At 40.2% G+C, this 27,559-nt stretch overlaps 1 protein-coding gene across 3 annotated transcripts in view; it reads right to left on the bottom strand.

Moving 5' to 3' along the window:
* RASGEF1B (RasGEF domain family member 1B) overlaps positions 1 to 27,559 on the bottom strand; it is a 614,689-nt gene that overhangs the window by 110,867 nt on the left and 476,263 nt on the right. For 2 of the 3 annotated variants that reach the window (XM_051820184.3, XM_089303184.1), the window contains one exon: positions 6,952 to 7,020. The exons of the other annotated variant lie outside the window; for it this stretch is intronic. In XM_051820184.3, the coding sequence (XP_051676144.2) occupies positions 6,952 to 7,020 (69 nt within the window). The remainder of the gene's footprint in view (positions 1 to 6,951; positions 7,021 to 27,559) is intronic. 3 annotated transcript variants of the gene reach the window in all.

Below are 27,559 nucleotides of genomic sequence, written 5' to 3'. Positions count from 1 at the left end.
CGTCCAGAGAGAAAGGTAAGAAGTTGACCCTCTGCCTTTGTGCGTCATCACGTGGAAAGAAAAAGCTGGAAGACATGAGGGACACTGTCCAGACTCGGGTCGTAAGGAGCAGGCAGCAGACACTTTACACAGGGCCATTCTCGCCGACCCCAAAGGAGTTACCTCCTCCTTTCCACCTCAGTAGGCAAGCAGATATGGGGTTGGCACAGAAGCTAGAAACTGTTTCATAGCCATAGCCCTGATGGGAAAGAGGACAGAAGTCTCTGGTTTTGAGCAAACACTAAGATGGGAATTCAATTTCTTCCTTTTAGACTATGCATTTGAATGGGAGAAAACACTCTAGTTGAGGGATTCCAGCCTAGTCTACCCTGCAGCCCCAATTCTTAGAGAGTTCAGGAAGAGAGTTCTTCCAGTTCTGACTTACCTTCTCCCTTTGCTGGGTCGAATGGGAAGAGACAATCCAAGCAGCAGCCTGACATGTGCACAGAATTTCATTCATTCTTTTGGAAGGAAAAAAATGTGCCATTGGCTGGTCACCTTAGCATTTTCCCTTAGATTTAATCATCTTCCAGAACCCGTGCAGGGCCCTTCCTCCATGAAAATCTCTTTTGGAGTAGACTCAAGAATTGGCCAAATGCACCCACATGATCTATCCAATGTGTTTTTCACCCAGCACAAAAAGACAACTGGTGAGTCGGTCCTGTGTTATTCAGACCTTGCCTGCACACCTATGCTCCAGCCGAGAACCTGGCCCCAGCCCCAGTCGTCATTCCCCACTGTCAGCACATGTTATAACCTAATTTTGTAAGCAAGTTTATACTTGGGAGCTGGCTAACTTGTATAGAATTGAGTTATAAGCACTTAAAATGGAAAAAAAAATAAACAAGATAAACAGGTGTTCAGGAAGTCAGGTAAATGGAACAGTCTATTAATTCACCTACTCACTCACTATTTTACTCATTTATTGAATACTTTTGCAGAAGCTAAATACACTACCTGGAATACAAACATAAATATTTGATGTTTTAAGGAGCTCATAGTCCAGGTGTAAAGGCAGACATGTAAACAGGCAAATGACACCTGTCACAAATCCTTCCCACAAAACCATGTCACAAATTTTGTAAGAATGCAAATGATAAATATTACAACAGACCAGTTAAGAGATATAAAGTATAGTGAGGTACAGCTAATTTTTTAACATAATCATTAGCTCTTAAATTGGAAAGAAGGATTTGTGAACATATAAAAGATAAGTACTTAGGCTTCATTTTTTTTTTAATATATGACTATTCCAGGTCTGGATTTCTATTTTAATGTGCTTACTTTTGATTGTTTGTTTGCTAATGACATACTCGTGGTAGTAATGGCCAGTAATGACCTTTACTTATTAAAACAGATCTTTAATAAAGTAAATTCATTTACTGGGAAACCATTAGAACATCTTGGTCCTGTGGAAAAACACAATTATGTGTTTTTGCTTATAATTTATTTCCTGCTTATATAACTGACCTGCCATGTTAAAGTATTATTCAAACAACATTTTAGAATATCAAACAAATATCCTTCTTTCAAAAGACAGATTATTGTCAAGATTTTTTTACTTGCTTATTCTTTGTTTTTATTCAAGTATCTAAGATAAAAGTTAAAGAGTTGAAAAACATTTCTTTTAGTTTGGAATGTTTTAATTACTTATAAGTCATTGTAGCTCATTTAGTCTATTGTTTTTCTAAGCCGATGGCACAAATCTCCACAATCCTTGATAGAAGCAGTGTGTAAACACCAATGGATCGGAGGGTGTGGGACTGTGCTCTACTGGTCCCACCATGCTTCCTTCCTTTTCACATTCCTTTTCTCTCCTCTCCTCTCCTCCTCTCCATCCTTTCCCTTCCCTTCATTCTACTCTCCATTCCAACACAGTCTCTTTCAAACCACTTTTTAGTGGTACATTTGAATATTGTTCAGGTCTTTGATGTCCACCTTGAATAATATAGAATAGACCCCTCCCTATAGATTATATACAAGATTAGAATGTATATACATGATATAAAGTAGAAATTGGGAAAGAAAAGTCACCAGACCTAATGCTTATGAGAGTTCATATTGTCTAACATAAACAGCAACCATGCATGTAGGCATCTGTTGCTTCTCCTCGTAGTAGTCCAATTTTTCCTTGGAGAGCCAGTGATGGTGCCCTATCATAGGAACTATGGTGCTTACATCAGAAGTGGATATATGACCTAAAAAGAGCTAATCAGACCCAGTCCTGGAACTTCTGCATGAGCTAATGTGCTGCAGTATCTGTTGGGCTGGAGCTGTCGGAACCAATCTGCTGTCGGAGAATGACACCTTCACAAAGAAGGCAAATCTGAGAGATGGAGGGAGTAAGAAAAGCATCCCGATCCTGATTCTACTGTTTGAGCCCCTAGATCTAGCTGGCCCTGAGGCTAGTGTAGCCTTACACATTTCAGAAAAAGGAGGCAATTAATTACTAAATGTATTGTAGCACATTATCCTTGTACTCAAAGTTCACATCTATCACTCTGACTTCTTAGTGTCACTTGTCGGTTTCTCTCACTGATTTTTAAATGCCCTAAGAGGAGATTTCCCCATTAGTTGGTACTAACAATTTCTCAATAAATATTTCTTTGATAAATAATCCAGAATCCAAGGCTGCGGTTGTGGTGAACCAAGTTAAGCCATTGCTTGCAACACCAACATCTCATATTAAAGAGCTGGTTCACATCCCGGCTGCTCTGCTTCAGATCTAGCTTCCTGCTAATACGCCTGGAAAGGCAGCAGAAGGTGGCCCAAATATTTGAGCCCCTGCCACCCATGGGGGAGACCTGGAGGAAGATCCTGGCTCCTGGTTTTGGCCTGAACCAGTCTTGGCTGTTGCGGTCATTTAGGGAGTGAACTAATGAATGAAAGATTGATTCGCTCTCTGTGTCTCTCCCTCCCTGCCACCCCTTCCCCCCTCTCTGTTGCTCTGCTTTTCAAATAAATAAATAATTTAAAAATGCAGAATCCATCCTTATGACAAACATCACATAATTATATATTTAGAAATATTGATAGTATATGTGAACATTCCTTTTTTAGGGACATTAGATTTTATAATGATCAAATTACTGTTACTGATCAGGAAATGGGTCACTACTTGGTTGAGAAACATTTGGAAAAATCTTTGCACTAATTAAAAAGATGATATGTAGACAGAAATGACACTTCCTACTATAATTAAAACCACTGGTATTTATGAGTACAGACTGACAGGAGACCTACATGGAGTCCACAATCTAGCTTCTTCTGAGACTACTCTAATAAATTAATTACAAAGTCATGGTAATATGTAATGAGTCCAATACACAACTTCCCCCTTCTCTCCTTTTTTTTTTTTTTTTATTTTTTGACAGGCAGAGTGGACAGTGAGAGAGAGAGACAGAGAGAAAGGTCTTCCTTTTTGCCGTTGGTTCACCCTCCAATGGCCGCCGCGGCTGGCGCGCTGCGGCCGGCGCACCGCGCTGATCCGATGGCAGGAGCCAGGAGCCAGGTGCTTTTCCTGGTCTCCCATGGGGTGCAGGGCCCAAGCACCTGGGCCATCCTCCACTGCACTCCCTGGCCACAGCAGAGGGCTGGCCTGGAAGAGGGGCAACCGGGACAGAATCCGGAGCCCCGACCGGGACTAGAACCCGGTGTGCCGGCGCCGCTAGGTGGAGGATTAGCCTAGTGAGCCGCGGCGCCGGCCCCCCTTCTCTCCTTAACTGTTAGAATGGTGTCACTATCATAGTAGAAATCATGTTCTGTTCCACTAAAAGTGGGCTTAAGAATTTGTAGAATTTCCCAAATGTCCACCCCTGAAAAGTCTGTAAATGGAAAGACTAGAAATATGACTGCCTATCACTGCTTGAAGCTTCTATTGGTAGACCTCCTTGTCTATAGATTCCTGGATAAATTAGAATTAATAACTAAGAAAGATCAATGATTCACAGACCATATAATTTTTCATTCAAGACAAGCAGTGTTTAAAGTTGCAGGAAAAGGTAGAGACTAATCACAAGACTTTATGAAAGAACTGTGTAATTAGCCCACACTCCAATTCCTCTCTCACAAAGGACTCGTGTCTGATAAGAATCGTTATACAAAAGTGAGCAAGCCAATATCACACCACACTTTCCTGGCATTCCCAAAGGATCTTCTTGCTTTCAATCAACACCAGATTTTAATTCATGAGAGGGAGAGGCTCACCTACTAACAGGAGTGGAATTATTGGAAGTGTTTCTCTCAAAGTAGCTGCCTCTTGGTTTCCTGTCTCCTCCACCTGAGGTCTAACTGAAAAGTCAATGTCTACTGGCTGCTTCCCAGCAGAATTCACCTTCTAGGTTGCTTGGAATCATTTTCAGAAGGAGACTTTTCCATCTTCCAACCAGAAACTAACCAAAGTTGAAAACACACAGCCATCTGCTACATGATTGCTTTTATCCTGCCTGCTTTAGGAGGAAGTTGGGTTCCGTGTGACTCTGTGGCCTGACATTTGGCATGTTTTGTTCTTGGTGGTAAGCAGTTATATAGTAAGTCTTTCTACTATTCATTTTCTTAACTTTAATTACTAAGATTTAACTTTGAAATATAAGATAAGCTGGCTTTTTTGGGAAAGTTTCTGCAAAATATGTCAACCTTCATTTTTATGAATATAATTTATTTTTATCAAATCCTGCTTGTTGAGTTCCTCTTAGTTCTCTGGGTTTATAATAAGCCCTGCAAGCTTACTACCAGTAAGATAAACCACTTCTTTACCATGCAGCTTCTGGGCCACTCCCTTGCAATGATAAACAGATTCTTTTCTTTCTTATGATAGGATTATAATTTTAACAACAACACAGTTTCAATCAATTGCATTTACTGAAATACTGAAGAGTGCAGGTGAGTCTCAATGATGCAAGCAAAGTACCTTTGAAAATATTCTGTGGAAGCTGTTATTATCCACATCAACAGAGAAAGAACATTATAGAAATCTGTCTTGTTCTCCAAGGTATTGAACAATATTGCTGCCAACACTGAGGCTCCCAGGGGTATACCAGCCAAGATACTTCAAATATACTCCACTTTTCATTTTACATTTACACCAATAGTTTAGATGAGTTGATACAGATGACAAGTACTGATATAAACATCTTGAACTTCATTTTGATAAATTTTAAACCACATTCTTTTTTTATTGACTTTTATCTTACTACGTAAGATGTAAGCACTTACCATTTAAAAGAAAATAACCATAAATAAGAGAAAATCCACCTGTAATCCCACCACTCTCTTGAAATTTTAATATTTCTATACCTGGATTTTATTTCATAATCTGCCATTTCTCATAAATTAGAAATAACTTTCCAAAATGCTGCATTATTTTAAGTAGGCTTGATCTCTCCTTCCCCTCATCTCCACACCTTGATTGAATAAACAGAACCTTGAGGCAACTCCTCATGGCCTAAGTAAGCAAAGTTGTATTTTTTGGAGTAAATCCCTCTTCTTTCTCATTGCCTTTGTACCATCTTGCTATAGATCATGGACAAAATAATTTGAAAGCAGTCTCTTGAATTTACGACTCATCTAATGATGTTGTCCGCCCAGCTCAGGTTTTTCCTGATCAATAAAGTTTTCAAAAGTAATGGATGAAGCCAAGAGAAACCACCAGAGAGTTGTTACCAAGGACTCCATATACAAGGACGTCTGTTGAATATCAATAATGGTATTCTGGACCCAATATGTGACTCAACTTTTAATAATACTAATGTGTAGCATGAGGTAACCCAGCAGTAAATCCTGAATGAAAATCAAGACAAAATGAGAAAAGTTACATAAGAAATTCTAAATCTACAATGTCAAGGCTGCTGCTGAAACCCATAGGCTACTGACTATGTTTTTCAAATTTAAATCTTTGAAGAATCAGAGATACCAATGAAAAATTATTTAACATAATAATGTTTTTATAAAATAGCCTGGATGTGGTAACACCATGAATCACCAATCTTTGTATACATTTAATATATACCTGGAATTAAACATATATGAGATTTACATATATTCTTTCTCATGTGTGTTTCACTACAACCCTATGAAGCAAGTGTCTGACATCCCATTTTACAGATGAGGTAACTGAGGCACAGGGGTAATGTAAACTGCCCAACATCACCAAGGTGGCAAACAGAGGAGCTTTATGAAGCTTTATGTGACTCAGGTGCCCTTTGCATCATCCTTACATTGTATGTGACATTTCACCGACATTTATATGACTCCAGAGTCCATTCTATTTCTATTAAGCTAAACTTCCTGACCTCTGGCAGAGCAAGACAGTGAGACACTCTATGTGATTCATGTCTGAGTCCTACCCATAGTCTGTCTAGCAAGATGAAAGGAATGCCTCTCAGTTTATGACTTTAGAATGTGAAAGGACTACTGTTTAGGTATTTCAGATTCGTTTCTTGACAATGTACCTTGCTTGCCTATTCCTTCTGTAAGAAGATTCCTCCTCTGACTCTCAAAACATTGCCAATGGGATGGCAGCAGTGGTAGACAATAAAATGAACTGAAGTGAGTTAGCAGAATTTTATGAATGCTAACACATCCACAACTAGTTGAAAAGGATAAAGAAAACCATAAGTCAAGGGCCAATAAGCAAAGTAATATAACATGAGCTATCCAACCCAGACAATATTACAGCAGTGATTAGATTGCTGCATCATTAAAAAGAGAAACAGTGTTTCTAAGGCTGCCTCATGAGCTTGGCAGCAGAAATCCAGCTGGCTCTAACCTTTTAGAAGATGGGACTTTGTTCTAAGATGCTGTTAACATGTTTGTATTACTTACTCCCCATCAAAGGTAAACTCTAAAGAGAAACTTGCCTCTAAGAACTCCCCAAATCAAGGAGGAATAACTGGTTCTTGTCGGCTCACTCACCCCACAAAGTGTTCTTCCCTCCAGTGCTGGACGTAGCATTTCTCTTGCGTTTATTTTCTTCTTGTTTTCCTGGGAGAATATAAATTGGTCACAAATTAGGGTTGCCAACTCCATTCATCCAGGATGCCGTGGCACCTTATTTCAAGTACCCCTGAAGCCATTGAGAAGGGAAACGTGAGCAGACCATGACAACACCATGGCGTGCGCTATGACGGAAGCCTTGTGACTCATGGCCCACGGATGCACAGTGAAGGGGAGAATGTGGGGAGTGGTGGTAAGAATGAACTCTTTGGAAAGATTTTGGAGAGGACACACAGGGTCCAGGTGAAGAAGGTGGTGGAACTACTCCAAGCTAGGAACAATGAGAATAAGGACACAGAGGTGAGAAAACATCCTTGAAGAATTGGAAGTGATTAATTATGGACTCAATATTAAGAAGCAGATAGTGAGTGTTGAGAAGAGTAGACCAGAATCTTCAAATTAGCCAAATATCTGTCCCATCAGCTACTCCTTATGTGGTGAAGCAACACTTTATGAATAAACATTGACATAGCTTTGTTGTTTTGTTCCTGTTTCTTCCTGTGTCTCAATGGGAAGTGTGTGTGTGTGTACTTGAATATTCCTCCCTACTAGGTATTATACTCTTTGAGGACATGGGCCACATGTGTCCGGAGTCATTTTAGGCTGAGCATTTTCCTTGAAATCAGAGGTATTACAAAAGTGGTGCCCTTAAGAACATACTGTGTGAAAACAGATCAACTAGAAAGCATCTTCCAAGTAAACTGCTGAGCAAAAATGAAAGGGATGTAGGATATGTCTTGAGCATGTGTGGATCACAAGACAAGGGTAATTTTTTTAAAAAAATTATTTATTTATTTATAAGACAGTGACATGGGGAAAGAGAGGGAAAGAGACAGAGACAGAGACAGAGAGAGAGAGAGAGAGAGAGAGAATCTCTTATGCTCTGGTTTACTCCACAGATGGTTGTCTGGGCCAAACTGAGGCCTGGAGCCAGGAATTCCACCTGGATCTCCCACATGGGTCCCAGGAACTCAAGTACTTGAGCCATCATTCTTGCTACCCAAGGAACATTAGCAGTGAGCTAGATTTGAAGTAGAGTAGCTAGGATTCAAACCAGCACTCTGCTCATGGATGCTGGCATTGCAAGTAGCGGCTTAACTCATTCTGCCACAAATGCTGGTCCCCAAACAAGGTTAAAGAATGTTTTCTGGAGGGGGAGCAGTAACTGCTGGATATAAAAGCAAAAGATAGACAGGAACTGGCAATGAGGAGTATTTGTAAGGGACTGGAAGTGGGAAGCCGCACATCACATGTGGATGATGACAGGTGGATTTACTTACACCGCAGGTTGGGACTTTATCAAGAATCAGTGAGAATGAGGATAATATGACTCTATTAAGTTAAGTGGGTGAAAGGCTGATCTAACTAATGCTTTTGAGAAGAAGGCAGGATATAATTTCTAGACATAAATAAAATGATGCTGGGAGATCCTAATCACCTGATAGAAAAAAAAAATATGTTACTAGGTTTGAAGCCAAGGTAGCTCCCAAGTTCCTGGGAAGAGAATATTATAATGAAAATGATGTTGTAGGAAGCTAGTTTCTGGTTATAATTTGGATTTCCCCACAGAATGAAGACACTGGATTCAAAAGGCAAAAGGAGTCTCTGATTTCCCCCTTTCATGGTCTTGTTTTTGTTATAACCAATTCCTTCCCCAAAACTGAGAGACAAAATAAATGCATCAGAGGCTTTGGATTATAACCTCTATTTTCTCCTTCCTGTCTAACAACCTAGATCTTTGTCTGTCTTTTAAAGATTTATTTGTTTTGTTTGAAAGGCAGAGTTACACAGAGAAAGGGAGAGACAGATCTTCTATCTGCTGGTACATTCCCCAAATAGCCGCAAGGGCCCAGGCTGGGCCACACTGAAGTCAGGAGGGGGAACTCCATCCTGGTTTCCTGCATGGATGGCAGGGTCCCAAGCACTTGGACCATCTTCAACTTCCTTCCCAGGTGCATTAGCAGGGAGCTGGATCTGAAATGGAGCAGCCGGGACTCACACCAGAGCTCATACAGGATGCCAGCATTGCAAGCTGCGGTTTAATCTACTGTACCACATGGCAGGTCCCATCCTAGATCTTTTTATGTTTTATTTTTTTGCAAAAAAGAAAAAAACACACAAAACATCCTTCCTTTTGTCTCTACTTCGGTATTTTGTCTGGTGCAAGTCACATCAGGTCCCTAGTTATCATGTTCTTCAGCACAAAGAGTCCAGTCCAGATTGTCACTGAGGATGCCTTTCCAATTGGAATTCTTAGGACAGGTGTTTGCTGCTGCTGCTTGGGACACCCACATCCCATCCTGGAGTTCCTGAGTTCAAGTTCCAGCTCTGCTTCCAATCCAGCTTCCTCTCAGTGCAAACCTTGGGAGGCAACAGGTGATGACTCCAGTCCTTGGTCCCTGCCACTCACTCTGGAGAGTCTGGATTGTGTTCCAGGCTCCTGGCTTCAAGCTGACTAAGCCCTGGCTGTGGTGGACATTTGGGGAGTGAATCAGCAGATGTGAGATCTCTTTCTATCTCTGTAGCTAAGTCTCTCTGCTTTAAAATAAATGAAATAAATAAAGATTTAAAATTAATAAACTGCTACCCTGGATAATTTCCCATGTGGATAAGAAAACTGTCATTTGTCCTATTAAGGAAAAAACAGGGGACCTAGAAGCCTTGAGGAGAGCCCCAAGGGAGTAATTAGTTCAACGTAGATTTTAAAATGTACATTTTTTCACATTATAACATTTCTGTTAATTATCCTATAATTGGTGGCATTTTATACTCATAATTAGAAGCATTTTTTCCCTCTTAGCAGCTCATAAAGCAATGGTGTCTTATAAATCTAAGCTCTCTTCTAACTCCCAAGTCCAGTTAAGACCAGAGTATGTTTAGACTAGATCTTTCAGACTTCCATACAACACTATTTAGGTGACCCAGGAACAAAGTTACAGTGGGACAAAGTGGATGTCACAGTTTTATTTATTTTTGCCTCAGAAAATCTCCCCACATCTCACGCCCTGGGTCTCTCTTAACCGAATTGCCTAAAGAAGGCCCAGGTTCTGTTGGCTGAAGTTTTTGTTATAGTATTATTATTTACTCTTATTATATTTATCATACGTATTATTCATCCAGGCCAATGGTTTTCAAGCTGTGACTAAAACCTATTTGTGGACACCTAGTCAGTATCATGTGTCACCATGGCAAAGCAACAGAGATTAAAACAGAGAATCTCATGCTGCATCTCATATGGTGAATTTATCATTTCTGGAGACTTTTTTTTTTGGATATATTTCCTTATCCACATATATGTATATATTCACATTCAGGAGTGCTGCTTCATGGTTTAGATGCATTTCCATTATGGGCTGTGGTTTAAAAAAAAAAGGCAGAAAATGCCTTGGAAGTGGCTGGGACTACTGCATAGTTCAGAGAATAAGCAACAATGCAGAGTGATGCTGAACTTGGGGCAGTGTCTTTGGCCATCCAGAGTAGCAAGTCCATAACCACACCAAACACACATGTGGCAAAATAAGTAGCCCAGGTTGAGCATACCTGTCGCTCCCCGTCTTCGTGGAGGAACGACACAGGACCCTGCGCTGTTCTATCGTCTGCTCGGCCCTCCCCGGGTTTGCTGCTGGTTCTTCCCGGGTTGGCTACTATCCCTTCCACCTCCGTGGAAGGGCAGTTCCCCCTGGCCACATTCCCCACTTCCGCAGGGGAGCGGCACACCGCCGGCCGGTTCTCTCGGGGGCTGCACGGGTTCCCTTAGATGTTCCCCATAGATGTTCCTGGTGCATGCCGTCTCTCTCCTCCTTTATAGTCCTCCTCCGCCAATCCCAACTCGGCTGCCCACACGCCGAGTACGCTGCTCTCCTCCAATCAGGAGCAAGTCCTACAGTTAATTGGTTGAACTGGAGGCAGCTGTGCGGAAGCTGTTTACTTCTCTCCCAGCGCCATATTGTGGGAGAGCAGATGCATAGAATAAGTCTTAATTCGAGTAACTTAGTCTAGTCCGGATTGCTCCCCACACATACCCAATTCGAAAATCTGAAATTTGGAATGCTCTAGAAGTCTGAAACTTTCAGTGTCAACATGACAGCACAAGTAGAAAATTCCACACCTGAATTCACGTGACAAGCAGCAGTCAAAGTGCAGGTGCATGAGAAATGCCGTACAAAATTACTTTCAGGCTATGGGATGAGTATAAGGTGTCTAGAAGACGTAAGTGAATTTCGTGCTTCAACTTAGGTCCCATCCCCAAGTTATCTCATTATGTATATGCAAATATTAGAAAATCCATAACCTGAAATACTTCTGGTCCCAAGCATTTTGGATAAGGGATACTGAACCCATAGAGTAGCCATAAAAATAAGGCTCTGATGATTCTGCACTCTTTATAAGCCATCTCTACTATCAGCCTCTTTCAAGAGCTTTTCTATTTGATTGCCTGCTAACTTGCCTCCTTAATTTAGTAAATTGATGGAAATTTATTAAAAAAAAAAAAAATTCTGGCCGGTGCCACGGCTCAATAGGCTAATCCTCCAGGAGGAGAGAACTTCCACTTTGACTATGACCTTGTCTGAATAAGATCGAAGTCAGTGAACTCAAAAGGCTTCCATAGCCTTGGCAACTCATGACTAGAGCCTAGGGAGATTACTGACGCCATAAACAAGAGTGTCAATTTGTTAAGTCAACAACAGGAGTCATTGTGTACTTACTCCTCATGTGGGATCTCTGTCCTTCATGTGTTGTCCAATGTGAAGTTATGCTATAACTAGTACTGAAACAGTATTTTACACTTTGTGTTTCTGTGTGGGTGCAAACTGATGAAATCTTCACTTAATATATACAAAATCAATCTTCTGTATATAAAGATAATTGAAAATGAATCTTGATGTGAATGGAATGGGAGAGGGAGCGGGAGATGGGAGGGGTGCAGGTGGGAGGGAAGTTATGGGGGGGAAAAGCCATGGTAATCCATAAACTGTACTTTGGAAATTTATACTTACTAAATAAAATTTTAAAAAAAATTCCAACTGACCTCTGACAGTTGATGACAACATCTACTTCTACTATAAAAAAAACTTCCTGGGAAGGTTGTACCTTGAAATTTTTGACCCAGATGTTTAGCATCTTTTAAGGAGAACATGCATTTAAGGAAGGTATTATTTGAGAAAGTGGATATTGTTAAATACCTTTCCTTCCAAATTACTCATCACAATAGCCAGCCAGGGTTCCCTCGCCTGCATGTAGGTCCACTCGGTGTTTCCTATATTGCCTGGAGTTTCTGCTTTCACTGCTATTTCAAGCAGCCTTCCTGAACGTCAGAGCAGGGGGTTCCTCCAAAGGAGGAAATGAAAGCGGCAGCTGTCATGATGATGGGAGGAGGCACTGTTTTCCCACCACCTCCACAGGAGTGGGGCCAGTGTGGTAAGCAAAGGACATCCAAAGCCCTAAGCGTCTCAGATCAGCATTCTAATGCCTCCTCTCTCTGAGATTCCGTTCAGGTCGCACCCTGTGGTTCTCTGAGAGCTCATGTAAAGTCTCCATGTTAGAAATGAAGAAGGAGGCCTGGTCACCAGCTCAGGTTCAGAAAGCATGCTGCTAGCAGATCTGAGATGGCTAGACTGCCCAAAGCAGAAGGGTTATGTAACTTTTACCTGCTGCATTTAGTCTCCTTCTCGTGGTCACCAGAAATCTTTGGGAAAAGGGTAACCACCTGAGTCCAGTGTCTTAAGTCTATCATAGCGTTTCCAAATGTAAATGGGAATGTTTCTCCTCTGACAGAAACTCATGCTAGGGAATCATAACTAATAAATTCTAATAAATCATTAAGTGATAAAACAGACTTAAGTTCCTTGCTATCTTTTTTTTTTTTTTTTTCTTAATTTCAGAAGCAGAGGGATAAGAGCTATGTTTTCTTTCTCGGAACGTATGTGTATGGAAGATGATGGTGACCTGGTTTTCCCTCTAGCATGCACGTCTTTTCAGAGCAATTTTCTCCTTCCATTTGGATGCCGTCAGGCAAAACCATCTTCTACTTAGCAATGAATATAAAAACAGCACACATGGTTTAAGTCTAAGGACGTAGTCACTGACTCTTCAAAAGGAGGCAAGGGATTTTATCTATTAGTTGGAGAATATAAGAGATTCCAAAAAGGAGTGGCATTTAAAAAATCATTGTTTTGAATAAAATAAGACAGAGTTTAAAATAAGCAAGAGAGAGAAAACTTTTTGACATCTGAGCAAAACAACCCCAGATGTCTTTGATTAGTGTGTTTTCAGAGTTTGCTGTCAAGAAAATCTCCATTCAAATGAACTATATTTTTCACTTCATATCTTTGTGTTTTTTTAAACTTTTATTTAATGAATATAAACTTCCAAAGTACAATGGCTCCCCCCCATAACTTCCCTCCCACCCACAACCCTCCCCTTTCCAGCTCTCTCTCCCCTTCCATTCACATCAAGATTCATTTTCAATTATCTTTATATACAGAATATCAGTTTAGTATATATTAAGTAAAGATTTCAACAGTTTGTACCCACATAGAAACACAAAGTGAAAAATACTGTTTGAGTACTAGTTATAGCAGACACTTCATATCTTTGTAGAATGTTTTCTCTCAGAAAATTAACCTATATGGTTATAATTGACAAAATAAAATATTAAGGGAAAATTATAACTATCTGATAAACAAAAATTATGTCCAAAATATATAAATTCCTAAAAGAGTAGAAAAATACAAATACACTGTCATGTACTATGCTCATATGATCAGTAATGTATTTGCCTTTAGGGACTGGCATGGATTAAGCTGCTGCCTGGTATACCAGCATTTCATATCATACCGCCACCGGTTCTAGTCCTGGCTGCACTACTTCCAATCCAGCTCCCTGCTAATGCACCCGGGAAAGCAGCAGAAGATGGCCTGCATCCTTGGATCTCTGCTACCCATATGGCAGACCCACATGGAGTTCCTGGCTCCTGGCTTGGGCCTGGCTCAGTCTCCCCAGTTGTGGTCATTTGGGGATTGAACCAGCAGGTGGAAGATCTCTGTTTCTGTCTTTCCTTCTCTCTCTGCCACTCTGCCATTCAAATAAATAAATTTTATTTTTTTAAAGTGTATGCACTCATTATACAATCATCAAACTTCATGGAGAGTATGTAGGAAGGCAAAAATTTCATAATATATTAAGTAGAGAGTTTATAAACTGTACATAAAAATGACTACAGTATAAAAATTTAATTTATATGGGTAGAATTGACATCTGTGGAACTGATTATTGTTTATCGCCCTTATACACATCCCTTCTGAACTGTGGTCTTTCTACTTATGATTTGGTGAACTCTTTATTTAGTAGAGCATTAAACCTTTGACTGTAAATTAAAAATGTTACCACAAATATTAATAAAGAAAGAAAGGAATGGGAGGGAGGGAAATATTGTTATAGTCTTAGAATTATACCTATGAACTACAGGAAATATATTCATTTCATATTAATACAAATGTAAATAAAAGAAACAAAAAAAAGAGTAGAGGTCTGTAACTCTGTCTCATTGCTCTCATTCGAAAGAGAACCAGCATTCTTTTAAATGGTGATCTTAAAAAAATTTAATCCTAATAGTAGGGATCTTTGGAAAGATTTTTGAGATGTTTGTGTTTTTCAGTTTTCTTTATCAAGTTTTATAAAACAGGCATGAATTAGGTTTTTAGAAAATAAATGCACTTTGAAACAAAAGAAGAAAATATACCCTTCTTTTCCACAAATTTTATTTCCACTCTTGAGTTTCTTTTTAGTGAAACTTTGACAATTGGATAGAATTTCTTTGATATACACTGAAAGAACACCAGCCAGTTTCTGTTAACTGAAAATATAAAATAAAGCAAACAAAAAACTATAAGCATCCAAGTGATGTCCCAAACTTCATATGCTGAAGCCAACAGATTGACAGATTCAGCACAGTGAAGTTCAGGTGCTTTGCTTGTGTGATGATTCACACAGCTCGTTCCCTACTCCCTGATCCATAATTTTTGTTCACAAAACTATTTGACTTCCAAGCCCTTAATAGATTAGAGACAGCAGCCAGGAAAGGGAGAATAGTAGGGTGGAGTAGATGCTGATAGTGTGGCAATAAGGAAAGGGACGGAAAATTACAGAAAGAAAACATTGACATGTCTAGATCGAGGGCTGATGCCTAGGGGCAGACAAGCATATAACCTCTCATAGCACCCAGATCAGCATGATGTAATTAGAGAGGAAAACAACTCAGTGTTAATAACAGTTAACACTAATAAAGGAAATACAAAATTATAATGAAAATATACTGTAAGAAAGCAAAGAATGAACTGTTTTCAATACGATTTCCAAGTAAGAAATAAAAATATTCTAGTGCTTCAAGGAAAAATTGTCAGCTGTCTTGGATGACTCATCCCCAGATGTCTCAGGATAACTCATTTTTGATTGTAATTTTAAAACTTTTGGCCCATTTTTCTTATTACTCAAGAACACTTGCTTCTCTTCAAGTGTTGGCCTGATAATAGGACTATTACATTGCTAGTCCCTGCGTAGATTGATTCCATATAGACAGGTCACAGCATCCCTGAAGACAAGAGTATGAGTGAATTGTCCCAGCCTCGTTTTCTGTGGATGTGCACCCCACCACCCCATCCCCTGTCCACTGAAGGCTAATAAATGTTCTACACCAACGACGCAGGAAAGCCTCCTGGTGCAGCTAGTTTGGCTGCTGCCTGGTACAGCTGTCTGGTGTTCCCTCTCTCACACAATAAGCCACTTGCAAAGAGCTGATCAAGGCTAGACACAATCTGGTTGCCAGAACTGAGCCTTAAATGATAAAACTGGGCGATCTGGCACCAGGTGATGAGAACAAATCTAACCAATGACCGACATGGAACCCCCCAAAATTCTCCTCAAGTTGAATAATAAGCAAACTGTAAGTCAGAATTGAGTTGAGGGCAGACACTGTGGTCCAGTGGTGAAGCCACCGCTGGGGACACCCACGTCTCATCTCAGAGTGCCTGGGATCTACTTCTGCTTCCATTGCTGACCCAGGATCCAGCTTTCTGCTGATGCATAGCCTGGGAGGCAGCAAGGGATGGCTCAAGTACGTGGGTCACTGCCACGTACGTGGGAAACCTGCTAGGAGTTCCTGGCTCCTGGCTTCAACCTGGTCCAGCTCTGGCCATTGAGGGCATTTGGAGAATGAAGCAGCAGATGGAAGCGCGCTCTCTCTCTCTCTCTCTCTCTCTCTCTCTGCCTTTGAAATAAATAAAAAATAAGCTTTTCAAACTCCAGCCAAGTATATCGTTAACCTGTTTGAGTGAGAGCTCCTCTTCATACCCTTGTTCCTCAATTTGAGTTTTTCTACTGGGACAGTTTCACTTTTGCTGACGCTAAGCCCCTCTTTCCTCTTCTCTCTCAAAGTTTCCATTTCCCTAATATTCTGGCCTGGACGCTGCTCTGCTTACCCCTGCCTCCCACAGCTCCTTGGCCACCGTCCGAGCTGGTGGGTGGGACACTGTTTGTCACTGACTGTCTGGGTCAGAAGTGGCTGGGCTCGGGCTCAGCTGGGGAGACAGACACACAGTCTCCAGCTGCGGGGCCAAGAGATAAAGGGCTCTTTCAGCGCCCCCTCTTTCTCCTCCTCACAGGCTGCGGATCACAGGGATGTCTTTCTCTGCTCCTGCCCTTCGCTCACCCATCTCAGCTCCACGTCCCCCCTAACCAGGCAGCAGCTTTCCAAATGGAACACAGGGACAGAAGGTTAAAGGAGACCCTTCACTGTGCCAGGAAACTGTGTGCCCAGAGTTCATATCCAAATAGAGTCTCATCTAAGCCAAAACTCCCTAGTGGCCCACTGGCCCGAAGTCGTGGCCGCTGGCCTTCTATTGCATTCCCGTGGACAGCTAGCTCTTCCTTCCCAGTGCTCCTGCAGCCAGAGCCAGCGATCCCTCAGTCGCTTGCTGGAAATGAGTTCTCTTCAGCCCGTTGGTTTTTGTCTCCCACTCTGTTCCCACATGTCTCTCTCTATCCTTCCCTCTCATTGCTAGTTCCGACCCCCCACCCCCACCAGCTGTCTGACCCTGTACTAGTGCAGGTCCCCTCCTCTCCTGGTTTCTTTCCATAATGTTCTTCTTCCTTCCATTCTCATCCACTCTCATCCCCACCCAACCCCTTCCTCCTCTGAATCCTTCCCCTTATTCTTTGTGGTAATTACTGCCACCACGATGCTTATCTTCTCCGCCCTTGGTGTTCTGTTTGTCTTTCTTTCCCTCTTCCGATAAACTGAATCCAGCAAGAAGAAAAGACATTTCCTGTCTGTGAAATTTTGCTATTCCACTTTAACAAAAATAAGCACTCCCAGTAAAATTGCTTCATACTAATGAAAACTAAATGTTTGCAGAAAGATAGGAAGCAGGACAAAAAGCACTCACTTGCAATGGTTGAAGGTAACATTTGAAACTGTGAACTCAAAAGGAGATATTTCTTTTAATAGTTAATGAGCCAAAGTTGGGAAACGCAGTGTTCATAGTCCTAGCGTTCATGGCTAGTTCTGTTCAAGGGAATATTTGTTGGACAATCTAACACTTTTTGTATGATTTTTATTTTTAAGTACTAAGTAGTTTCCTGAATAAGATAAAAGAAAATTAAAGAATACCAAAGGATATACCATGAGAAGTTATTCTCCTATCTACGTAAAACTTGGGCCACTTTTCCAAATGTATCCACAGTTTATTTATTTTAATGATGTGTATATGTCTCTGTGTGTGTATATATGATATACACATAAATAACCATATATGTATATATATGTAATTCTGTTTCTATATATCTTATTACTCCCTTTTTATACAAATGGAATCATACAATACACACTTAGGCACTTATTTCATTCACTTAACAATGTACAATGCAGTGAATTCCAGATAAGCACTTAAAAGTCTACTCTATTCTTTTCGACAGTGTAAGATTCCATTTTGTTCATGTATCACAACTAAGTAATTCTAAAGCTTTTTGGTCCGCAGGAGGTTTACACATTAAAAATACTGAAGATGCCAAAGAGTTTTTCATATTTATCTTGATACTTATTTATCAATATAAATATCTAATAGAAATTAACCCTGATAAAAATTAAAAATATATTAATTATGTATTAACTGAGAAATAGGTTTCATCAATTAAAAATAACTATATTTCAAAGTAAAAGTACTTAGAAAAAATGGTGCTTCTTTATAGAATTTGAAAGTCCCTTTAATATTTGGCACAATGGAAGACAATTGGATTTTCACATTTGCCTCTGCAATCAATCTGTTGTAAAATACTGTTTTGGTTGAAGCATATGAAGAAAATCTGGTCTTACACAGATACACAATTAGAAAAGGGAGGAGTATTTTTATAGCCTTTGCAGACAATTGTGAATATTCTTCTCTGACTGCACTTAAACTCATCAAAATTCTTAAATATTAGTTGCAATACAGAATCCAAAACCATGCTAATAAATTTTTCTACTTTGTTATATTAAAATCTAGTGGTCTATCTTACTCTTTGAATGAATCATTTATCCATTTGTGACTTTGTAGCATCATGCATTAAGCATCTGGAAAATAGAATTCAGTTATTTACAGATATTCCAAATGTTAATAAATTTTATTGCATCATACAATTATATTCACTAACATTACCACTACCCTTCCTAGAAAATTTTCAATAGTAGAATCTTACCAATTTCATAGGAGCAGATATAAACTTGCCAACATTCTAATTTCCCTCAAAAGCTCAAATTTTATCATCATGAAGATACGCGTTCTATTGTTTCCCTTGAAGTGGCAAGTTCATTTCATTTACCTTTATTTAAAATTTTTTAATTTGTGTAAAGGTAAAAATTTCCTGTATTTTATATATACAGTTTTAAGAGCATAATGATACTTCCAACCCTACTCTCTCTCCCCCACTCCCTCCCTACCTCCCTCATTCTTATTTTCTTATTTTTCTTTTAGTTTTTACAATGACATATTTTCAATTTACTTTAGTATCACAACCATAACCCTCCACTAAATAAAGAATTCAACAAGTAGCAAATAGAAAAACCACTGTTCCTCAAGAGCATAGACAAGGGTTATAAACAATAATCAAATCTCAAAATGTCGATTTCACTCACATACATTTACTTTTGAGAAAGCATCTGTCAAATACCCAATTCTGAATCAATATGTCTTGTAAGTCTTTTTTTGAAGACAAACATTTCATTATAGTTCAATTTTCAACTCAAACAATTTCATTAAATTGTGATAAATCTCTCACTGTGGTATGCAGCACAAATGCTTTTTCCCTTAAATTATTTTATTTTAAAAATATTTTTGATTATCATGTAATATTCGTACACTTTTATGGGGTTGGAGTAATATTTCAAGAAATATATAAGCATAAACCAATCAAACCGGGGAACTGGACTTTCCCTTTCTTCTTTGTGTTTGGAGCCTACCGGCTCCTCTATTCCAGTGCTTTCTACAGTACATAACACATTGTAGTGAACCATAGTCAGCCCACTATGCCGTGAGAACACTCAAACCTGTTACTTCTATCTGACTCTGCTCTGGTACCTGCTATCCAACCTCCTATCCCCTCTCCCATGCTCTTCCCACCCTCTAATAGTCATTATTCTAAGTTCAAACCAATTTTTTTTTTAAACTTCCACATGTGAGAGAGAACATATGATATTTGTCTTTCTTTTTGTGTCTATGTTACTTAACATAATAATCTCCATCTCCATTTATTTTGCAGCAATCGTCAGGGTCTCATTCTTTTTTTTTTAAGATTTATTTATTTATTTGAAACGTGGAGTTACAGAAAGGCAGAGGCAGGGATAGAGGGAGAGAGAGAGAGAGAGAGAGAGAGAGAGGTCTTCCACTCACTGGTTCACTCCTCAATTGACCGCAATGGCTGGAGCTGTGCCCATCCAAAGCCAGGAGCCAGGAGCTTTTTCCAGGTCTCCCACACCAGTGCAGGGGCCCAAGCACTTGGGCCATCCTCCACTGCTTTCCCAGGCCATAGCAGAGAGCTGGATGGGAAGTGGAGCAGCTGGGACTCCAATCAGTGCTCACATGGGATGCTGGCACTGCAGGTGGCGGCTTTACCTGCTATTTCACTGCACCAGCCTCAGGGTCTCATTCCTTTTATGGCTGAATAATATCCCACTGTGTGTGTATGCAACCTTTTTTTCACCCATTCATCTGTTGATGGACACCCAGGTTGATTCCATATCTTGGCTTTTGTGGTTAGTGCTGCAATGAATACGGGTGTGCAACCATCTCTTTCATATACTGATTTCATTTCCTTTACATACACTCAGAAGTGAATAGTTGGATCATGTGGCAGATCTTTTTTTAGTTTTTTGAGGAACCTCTATGCTGTTTTCTATAATGGCTATACTAATTTGCATTCTCACCAACAGTGTATAAAAGTTCCCTTTTCTCCACATCCTCAGGAACTTTTGCTATTTTTTGTCTTTTTGATAATAGCAACTCTAACTGGAATGAGATGACAACTCATTGTGGTTTTGATTTGCATTTTCCTGATGACCAGTGAAACTGAATGATTTTTCATGTATTTGTTGGCCATTTGTATGAAGCTACCAAAAATAATCAAAAGGGAAACATTTTGAGACATTGGCATAGGCCAATGATTTTTGGATACGATTCCCCACCACCACCAAAAAAAAGCAGAAGCAAAAACAGATAAATGGGATTATACTGAACTAAGCAGATTTTGCACTGCAAAACAACAGAATGGAGAGACCATCAACAGAATGGGAGAATACATTTGCAAATGATGCATTTGACAAAGAATTACTGTCTAGAATATATAAGGAACTAAAAAAACTCAACAACAGCAAAAACCCAAATACTCCAGTCAAGAAAGGGACAAAGGACAGGAATTCTTTTGTATGCTTCCTATTTTGTCATAGAGAATGTTAAGACAAGTTTTCAAGGGTGAGATTTAATTAAATTGGTCATTGGCACTGCTTTATCAAGAATGCTAAGTGAAACTGTTTTTCTCTTTCCTTTTTTTTTTTTTTTTTTTTTTTAAGTGAAACTATTAAGCATGGAAGAATACTTGGTTCACGCTAAGGCACCAGTAGTTTTACCACCATAGCTTTTGCACCGTCTGGAAATGCTGAAACAATGAAAAAGGTGAATACTGTCCTAGTATTGCTAAGAAAATAGCTTTCATGTTGCACTCATCCCTAGGAGACTATGACCACATTTTGAGAATTGTTACCATTACTTATTTAAGCAACCCCATCTTGTTGGACATAGATTCTTTCTGGTCCTTTGCTAATACAAACTTTTCTGTAATAAATATCCTCAAATCAACATGTTTTCATATTCCATTTTCTCTATATGTCAAATAATTTCAACTCAAGGATATTAAAATAATTAAAATCTCTTATTTACTGTCTCTCTTATCATGACTTCCAAGTATCTATCAATAGCAAGTATAATATCCTGTTCAAAGGCAAGACTGACCATTGTTAAAATAGTATCCTTGGGTATATGAAGACATTGGTTGACTGGCAATCAGTGTTTTATATAGAAGGAAAAAAATAGAGGAATTTGAACAGCATTTTGGTGCTTTAGAAATGTTCAGACAGAACAGAAAATGAGAACTATTGATTCAGAGTATCTTTAATTTGGAAATAATTGGATTGATACAGGAAATAAGTTACTGATGGTTATCCATCTAATAGCTCTATGTTCAGTAATGGTAATAATGCTAGGCAATGCAGGAGCAATACAAATGCATTAGCTGAATTTTGACTGGAAGGAGCTTACTAAGAATGGTTTTAAGGCTGTTCCAAAGTCAACCACAAAGACCATATCCACTCCTCTCAGTTTATGAATCACACAGAGTAGACCAGGTTTCAAATGTGCAAATATGTGGTCTTTCATCTTACTGGTAATTAAGATGACTATAAGAGTACATATGGGGGCCGGCTCTGCAGCATAGCAGGTAAAGCCACCACCTGCAGTGCCAGCATCCCATATGGGCACCAGTTAGAGTCCCAGCTGCTCCACTTCTGACCCAGCTCTCTGCTATGACCTGGGAAAGCAGTAGAAGATGGCCCAAGTCCTTGGGCCCCTGCACCTGTGTAGGAGATCCAGAAGAAGCTCCTGGCTCCTGGCTTCAGGTTGGCTCAGATCCGACTGTTGCAGCCATTTGGGGAGTGAACCAACAGATGGAAGATCTCTCTCTCTCTCTCTCTCTCTCTCTGCCTCTCTGTAACTCAACCTTTCAAATAAATAAATAAATAAATAAATAAATAAATCTTTAGGAAAAAAAGAATATGCATGGATTTCAAATTTTTACACCAAAAACACATTTTCTACAAACATTTTTTAAAAGATTGTATTTATTTATTTGAAAGGCAGAGTTACAGAGAGAGAGAAGGAAAGAGATCTTCCATCCACTGGTTCACTCTCTAGATGGCTGCAATGGCCAAGGCCGGGCCAGGCTGATGCCAGGAGTCACAAGCTTCCTCCAGGTCTTCCACATGGCTACAGAGGCCCAAGGCCTTGGGCCATCTTCTGCTGATTTCCCAGGTGCATTAGCAGGGAGATAGAATGGAAGTGAAGCGGCCAAGACTCAAACATTTGTGCATATGGGATGACTGCACTACAGGCGGCGGCTTTACCCACTGTGTCACAGTGCTAGCCCCTCCACAAACTTTTTGAAGGCTCCTCATATAGGCCTGGTTTACATCAACCATCTCAGCTTAATGACTAATAGCATCCTCTTCATGCTACGAAGTATTCTAGTATTGGCATTAAGTGCATAGTCATGTACTAACAGCAGACATAGATTTCCCTCCAAATTTCATCTTAATGCTAGCTTTTGATTGGACCAATGAGACTTTGGGAGAAAATGAACATTTCTAAACACATTTCATTCTATCTTTTCAATAGTCCCATAGGAGTACATATCCTCATGGTACAGATAAGGAACCCCCAATGTAGAATGCAGTACCTTGTCTAAGGCTACTGACAAATGAGAACTAAATTAGGATTTGTAGTCTCCTGTCCACTTTCAAAGTCCAGGTTTTTTCCACACTTGTTTGTCGCTCCCCCATTCGCGGAGGAACGACACTGGACCCTGCGCTGTTCTTTTGTCTGCTCGGCCCTTCCCAGGTTTGCTGCTGGTCCTTCCCGGGTTGGCTGCCGACCCCTCCACCTCCGTGGAGGGGCAGCTCCCCCTGCCACTTTCCCCGCTTCCGCGGAGGAGTGGCACACCGCCAGCCGTCTCTCTCGGGGGCTGCTCAGATGTTTCCTTCAGATAGATGTTCCTGGTGCATGTTGTCTCTCTCCTCCTTTATAGTCCTCTTCCACCAATCCCAACTCTGCTACCCACACGCCGAGCACGCTGCTCTCCTCCAATCAGGAGCAGGATCAGCTCCTGCAGCTTATCAGTCAAATTGGCAAGAGGCAGCTGCGTAGAAGTTTACTCCTCCCCAGCGCCATATTGTGGGAGAGCAGATGCATAGAATAAGTCTTAATTCCAGTAACTTAGTCTAGTCTCAATTGCTCCCCACACTTGTTCAAAGTGGATTTCATGGAACCAGCATCAAAATTACCACTGTGCTGATTCTGAAAGCAGATTACGGGGCCTCACCTCAAACCTACTACATCAGAGTCTCTCGTGCACAGGCTGCCAGGACATCTGCCTTGCAACAAGCTCTCTAGGGGACTATCATGCACTGGAACTTTTAGGACCACTGATTTATTTTTTAAAGATTTATTTATTTATTTGAAAGTCAAGAGTTACAGAAAGAAGGAGAGGCAGAGAGAGAGAGAGAGAGAGAGAGAGGTAGAGAGGTCTTCCATCCACTGGTTCACTTCCCAATTGGCCGCAATGGCCGGAGCTGCGCTGTTCCGAAGCCAGGAGCCAGGAGCTTCTTCTGGGTCTCCCATACGGGTGCAGGGACCCAAATACTTGAGCCATTCTCTACTGCTTTCCCAGGCCATAGCAGAGAGCTGGATCGGAAGTGGAGCAGCTGGGTCTCAAACCGGCGTCCATATGGAATGCTGGCACTGCAAGCGGCGGCTTTATTCACTACGCCACAGCGTCGGCCCTAGAACCACTCATTTAAATGATACATACCACTTAAACAGTGCAGTTGTTGTTTCAAACAAAAGATGCTTTCCTAATGTTCAAATGAAGTAGTGAATTGGTGAGGTCCAAAAGCTCTACTTGCAAGCGCCAGGTCTACCTATTGGCAACTTTATACATGGGGCCTTTTTCTGACGATGAAAATGACCAAGCATTCTCTCTGTGAACTGCGTCCCTTTCATGAGACTTTCCCAGGTCCCTCACGAAGTGGGAGCTCTTCTGTGAAAACGCTTTTCTGTACGTTTGCATTGCCGTTTCAGCAGAGCCAATTGACCTGATATAGTCTCCTGATCCAGCGAACGTCCTTGGGTAAATTATTTTCCTGACTATTGATAAATTATAGCTACAACCAACTTCTCCTGATTCAATGGAATCACTTAATAGCTATCCATGACAGTGCTATGAGTGTATATGGCTCTCTACCTGCTAAACAAACCCAATTCATGTATTTTAACATTTACAGAATAATACGGATCAACTAATTCCATGTGACTCACCTGTACAACCCACTCTTAGTTTACAATGAGTTTTGAGAGGTCTATTTTTTCAACTTTACAAGACTCTTGTATCTGCAAACAGGTTGTTAGTGGTTACTTTCAGCAATTCACTCATCTTAAGAATATGTTGGGGCCATCCCTGTGGCATAGTGGGTAAAGCTGCCTCCTGCAGTGGTGGCATCCCATATGGGTACCAGTTCAAGTCCCAGCTACTCCACTTCTGATCCAGCTCTCTGCTATGGCCTGGGAATGCAGTAGAAGATGGCCCAAGTTCTTGGGTACCTGCACCCTTGTGGGAGACCTGGAAGAAGCTCCTGGCTTCGGATCCACGCAGCTCCAGCTGTTGTAGCCATCTGGGGAGTCAACCAGAGGATGGAAGACCTCTCTCTCTCTGCCTCTGCCTCTCTGTAACTTTGCCTTTCAAATAAATAAATAAATCTTTAAAAAAAAGAGAATATGTTACAAAGCATCACCTTTCAGCTCAAACATAGCAATAAATTCTTGGTCAAGAAAAAAATAGCAAATATGTTTACATATATAATGTGTACATATGAAGTGAATGTGGTAAAATGTAAAACTAAAAATAATAATCCTTTAAAAAAGAGAAACAAATTAAAAAAAAAAAAAACTTCTTCTCAAGTTCTACTCCCTATCCTTCATACATAGATGTGGTGGTTTTTGCAAAATAAATGGAAATTTAGAGGTTGCTCTATTTTTTTTTTAACAACTTGATGCAATTTGTAAAAAACACAAAGCAGCAGAAGCTAGTTGCAAAGCCTTCAAGGAGCAAATAATATCGGAAAGTGATTTGTCCACTGCCTCATGTCTAAGCAGAAGTCCAAAGAACCAGCTGGACACTACTGAAGCCTTCTGCAAAGCCAACCTCCCATTTAACTCTGTTTTGATCTCAGTGCTTAATGTGAGCCAACACCTGCTCACACATTAACTGTGGAATACTCTAAATCAAAGGACCTCTAATTATCTGAAATTTCTTCAGAACTTAAATTTCACCAGCTCAACTAATAAGATAAAAAGATATCTCATGTATAAGTACTTTGAATAAAACCCATCACATATTCAAAGAAAGCAGCATAGAGGAAGGTACTTCCAATAAATACACACTTAATTGTTCTCCATTTTAAAAGAATGTCAGGAAGCCATTTTTCTTAATGGATATACATTAAAAAGTTTTACATGGAAGTTACTAGAACATTAGGGATGGTTCATCAAGGTATGCTTGAAGAACTTTCCTCTAAGGTTGTCAAACCATCTAACATAATGGGGAACATTCAATCAAGAAAGAATTTAAAACAGAAGTTCATTGTAGCGTTAAGAACATATCATCCTCAACATGATTTGCATTATAATCCTAAATACAACTGAATTCTGTGGGCTTATGTCTTTTGCGTCTTTGTATCTTGACCCTACAGTGCCTACAGGGCACTTGGCAACACTCAACAAATTCTTGCCAAGGAAATTGGAAGTAAACATTTCAGAGATCTCTTTGCACACTCACAAGTATAAGCAAACCCATTACTTAAATAATGTATGGTGACAACCTTTACTGCTGATGTTTACCTGTTATTCTAAGTCATTTTAATATCCTAATTTTGTCAATATCTGCCTTATATAGCAAGTGCAATGGTAGCACTAAAAGAAAAAAAAAACTATTTAAATTACCATTAAGCTGTGAATACAGAGATTCATTCATAGAATGAGTCTTAGGAGAAATCCTACCTTCATCTGGTATGTTCTTTAACCTCTGCTTAGCTCTTCTAACAACAGGGACCACGCCTCCTCACATGATATTCATTCAGCTTTAGGGATAGCTCTGATCCTTACAGAGATCCTCTTCATTTTGAAATGGGCTCTGCTCCTGTCCATTCAAACTTTGGTTGGAACCAAAGCCCTCTAACTCCATGAAAATCTCACAGACATTTGAAAACCAGGATACATATTCTTCCTTCCCATTCCCCAAAGTAAATATCCTCACCCCAAGCAGTGTTCTTATTTGCTAAGGCGTAGTTTGTGGACCTTCCTCCCTACGTGGAGCATGTTTCAGTCTGCTTTTGCCATTTTTCTCATATGGAAAACTAAAACCTGAAAAGAATGATTTCCCACATTGTTTCCCATGTTCAGGGCTTTCGACATGCTTGACACATATTAGCTTCAAATAAACTGAACCTCAACTATGTTTTTATGTCAACTACCATTAAGCAACACCAGCCTATTCCTTATTTGTAGTTAAAGTTTGTTTGCTTGTTTCTGAGTTTCATATTTTGCATCTATTTATATTTAAAAGTTTTCATCTCCTTTTTTCCCTTTGGGTAATGTTTCAAGCTATCCTTACGGATTACTGAGACTTTTTGAATCTTGAGTCTGTCATTCAAGGGACATGCATCATATTAGCTCAACCTCTTCTAAGTCAACCGTGAAATAAACCCTAAATAAACTAAAAATCAAGTTCAAGGACTTCTATTTGCACGCTGCCCCTCGTTTTCTGAGGCTCTGTGCAGGGGGATTTGTCACACTGTGAGTGCCTTAGAGCCAGGATTATCTCTGCATTCTGATGCCCAGCATTCACTCAATCCCTTGGGACTTTTGTTCCCCCAGGTTCCACAGGAGCCAGTTTCAAAGCTGTGCGGGAACCTTTTCCTGCCAGAGGTGGTATTTCATTTCAGCTTGAAGTCCTGTTTTGGAATGAAAACTTAAAGATATTTCTAACCTTCCTTTCCGTTTCCCTCATATCATAGATCTGCCTTAATGCCCATCCCAGCCTCCACCTCACCCTGAACTCAAAAGACGGAATTCTCTTAAGAGACCATGCTAAACCATCAAGAGGGAACACAGCAAAGGGA

This window comes from Oryctolagus cuniculus, chromosome 8, assembly GCF_051225735.1.
Source record: "Oryctolagus cuniculus isolate XC-2025 breed Fujian yellow rabbit chromosome 8, ASM5122573v1, whole genome shotgun sequence".
Taxonomy (NCBI): Eukaryota; Metazoa; Chordata; class Mammalia; order Lagomorpha; family Leporidae; genus Oryctolagus; species Oryctolagus cuniculus.
The sequence above is the reverse complement of the archived record's forward strand: the minus strand, read 5'-3'. Positions and strand labels throughout refer to the sequence as shown.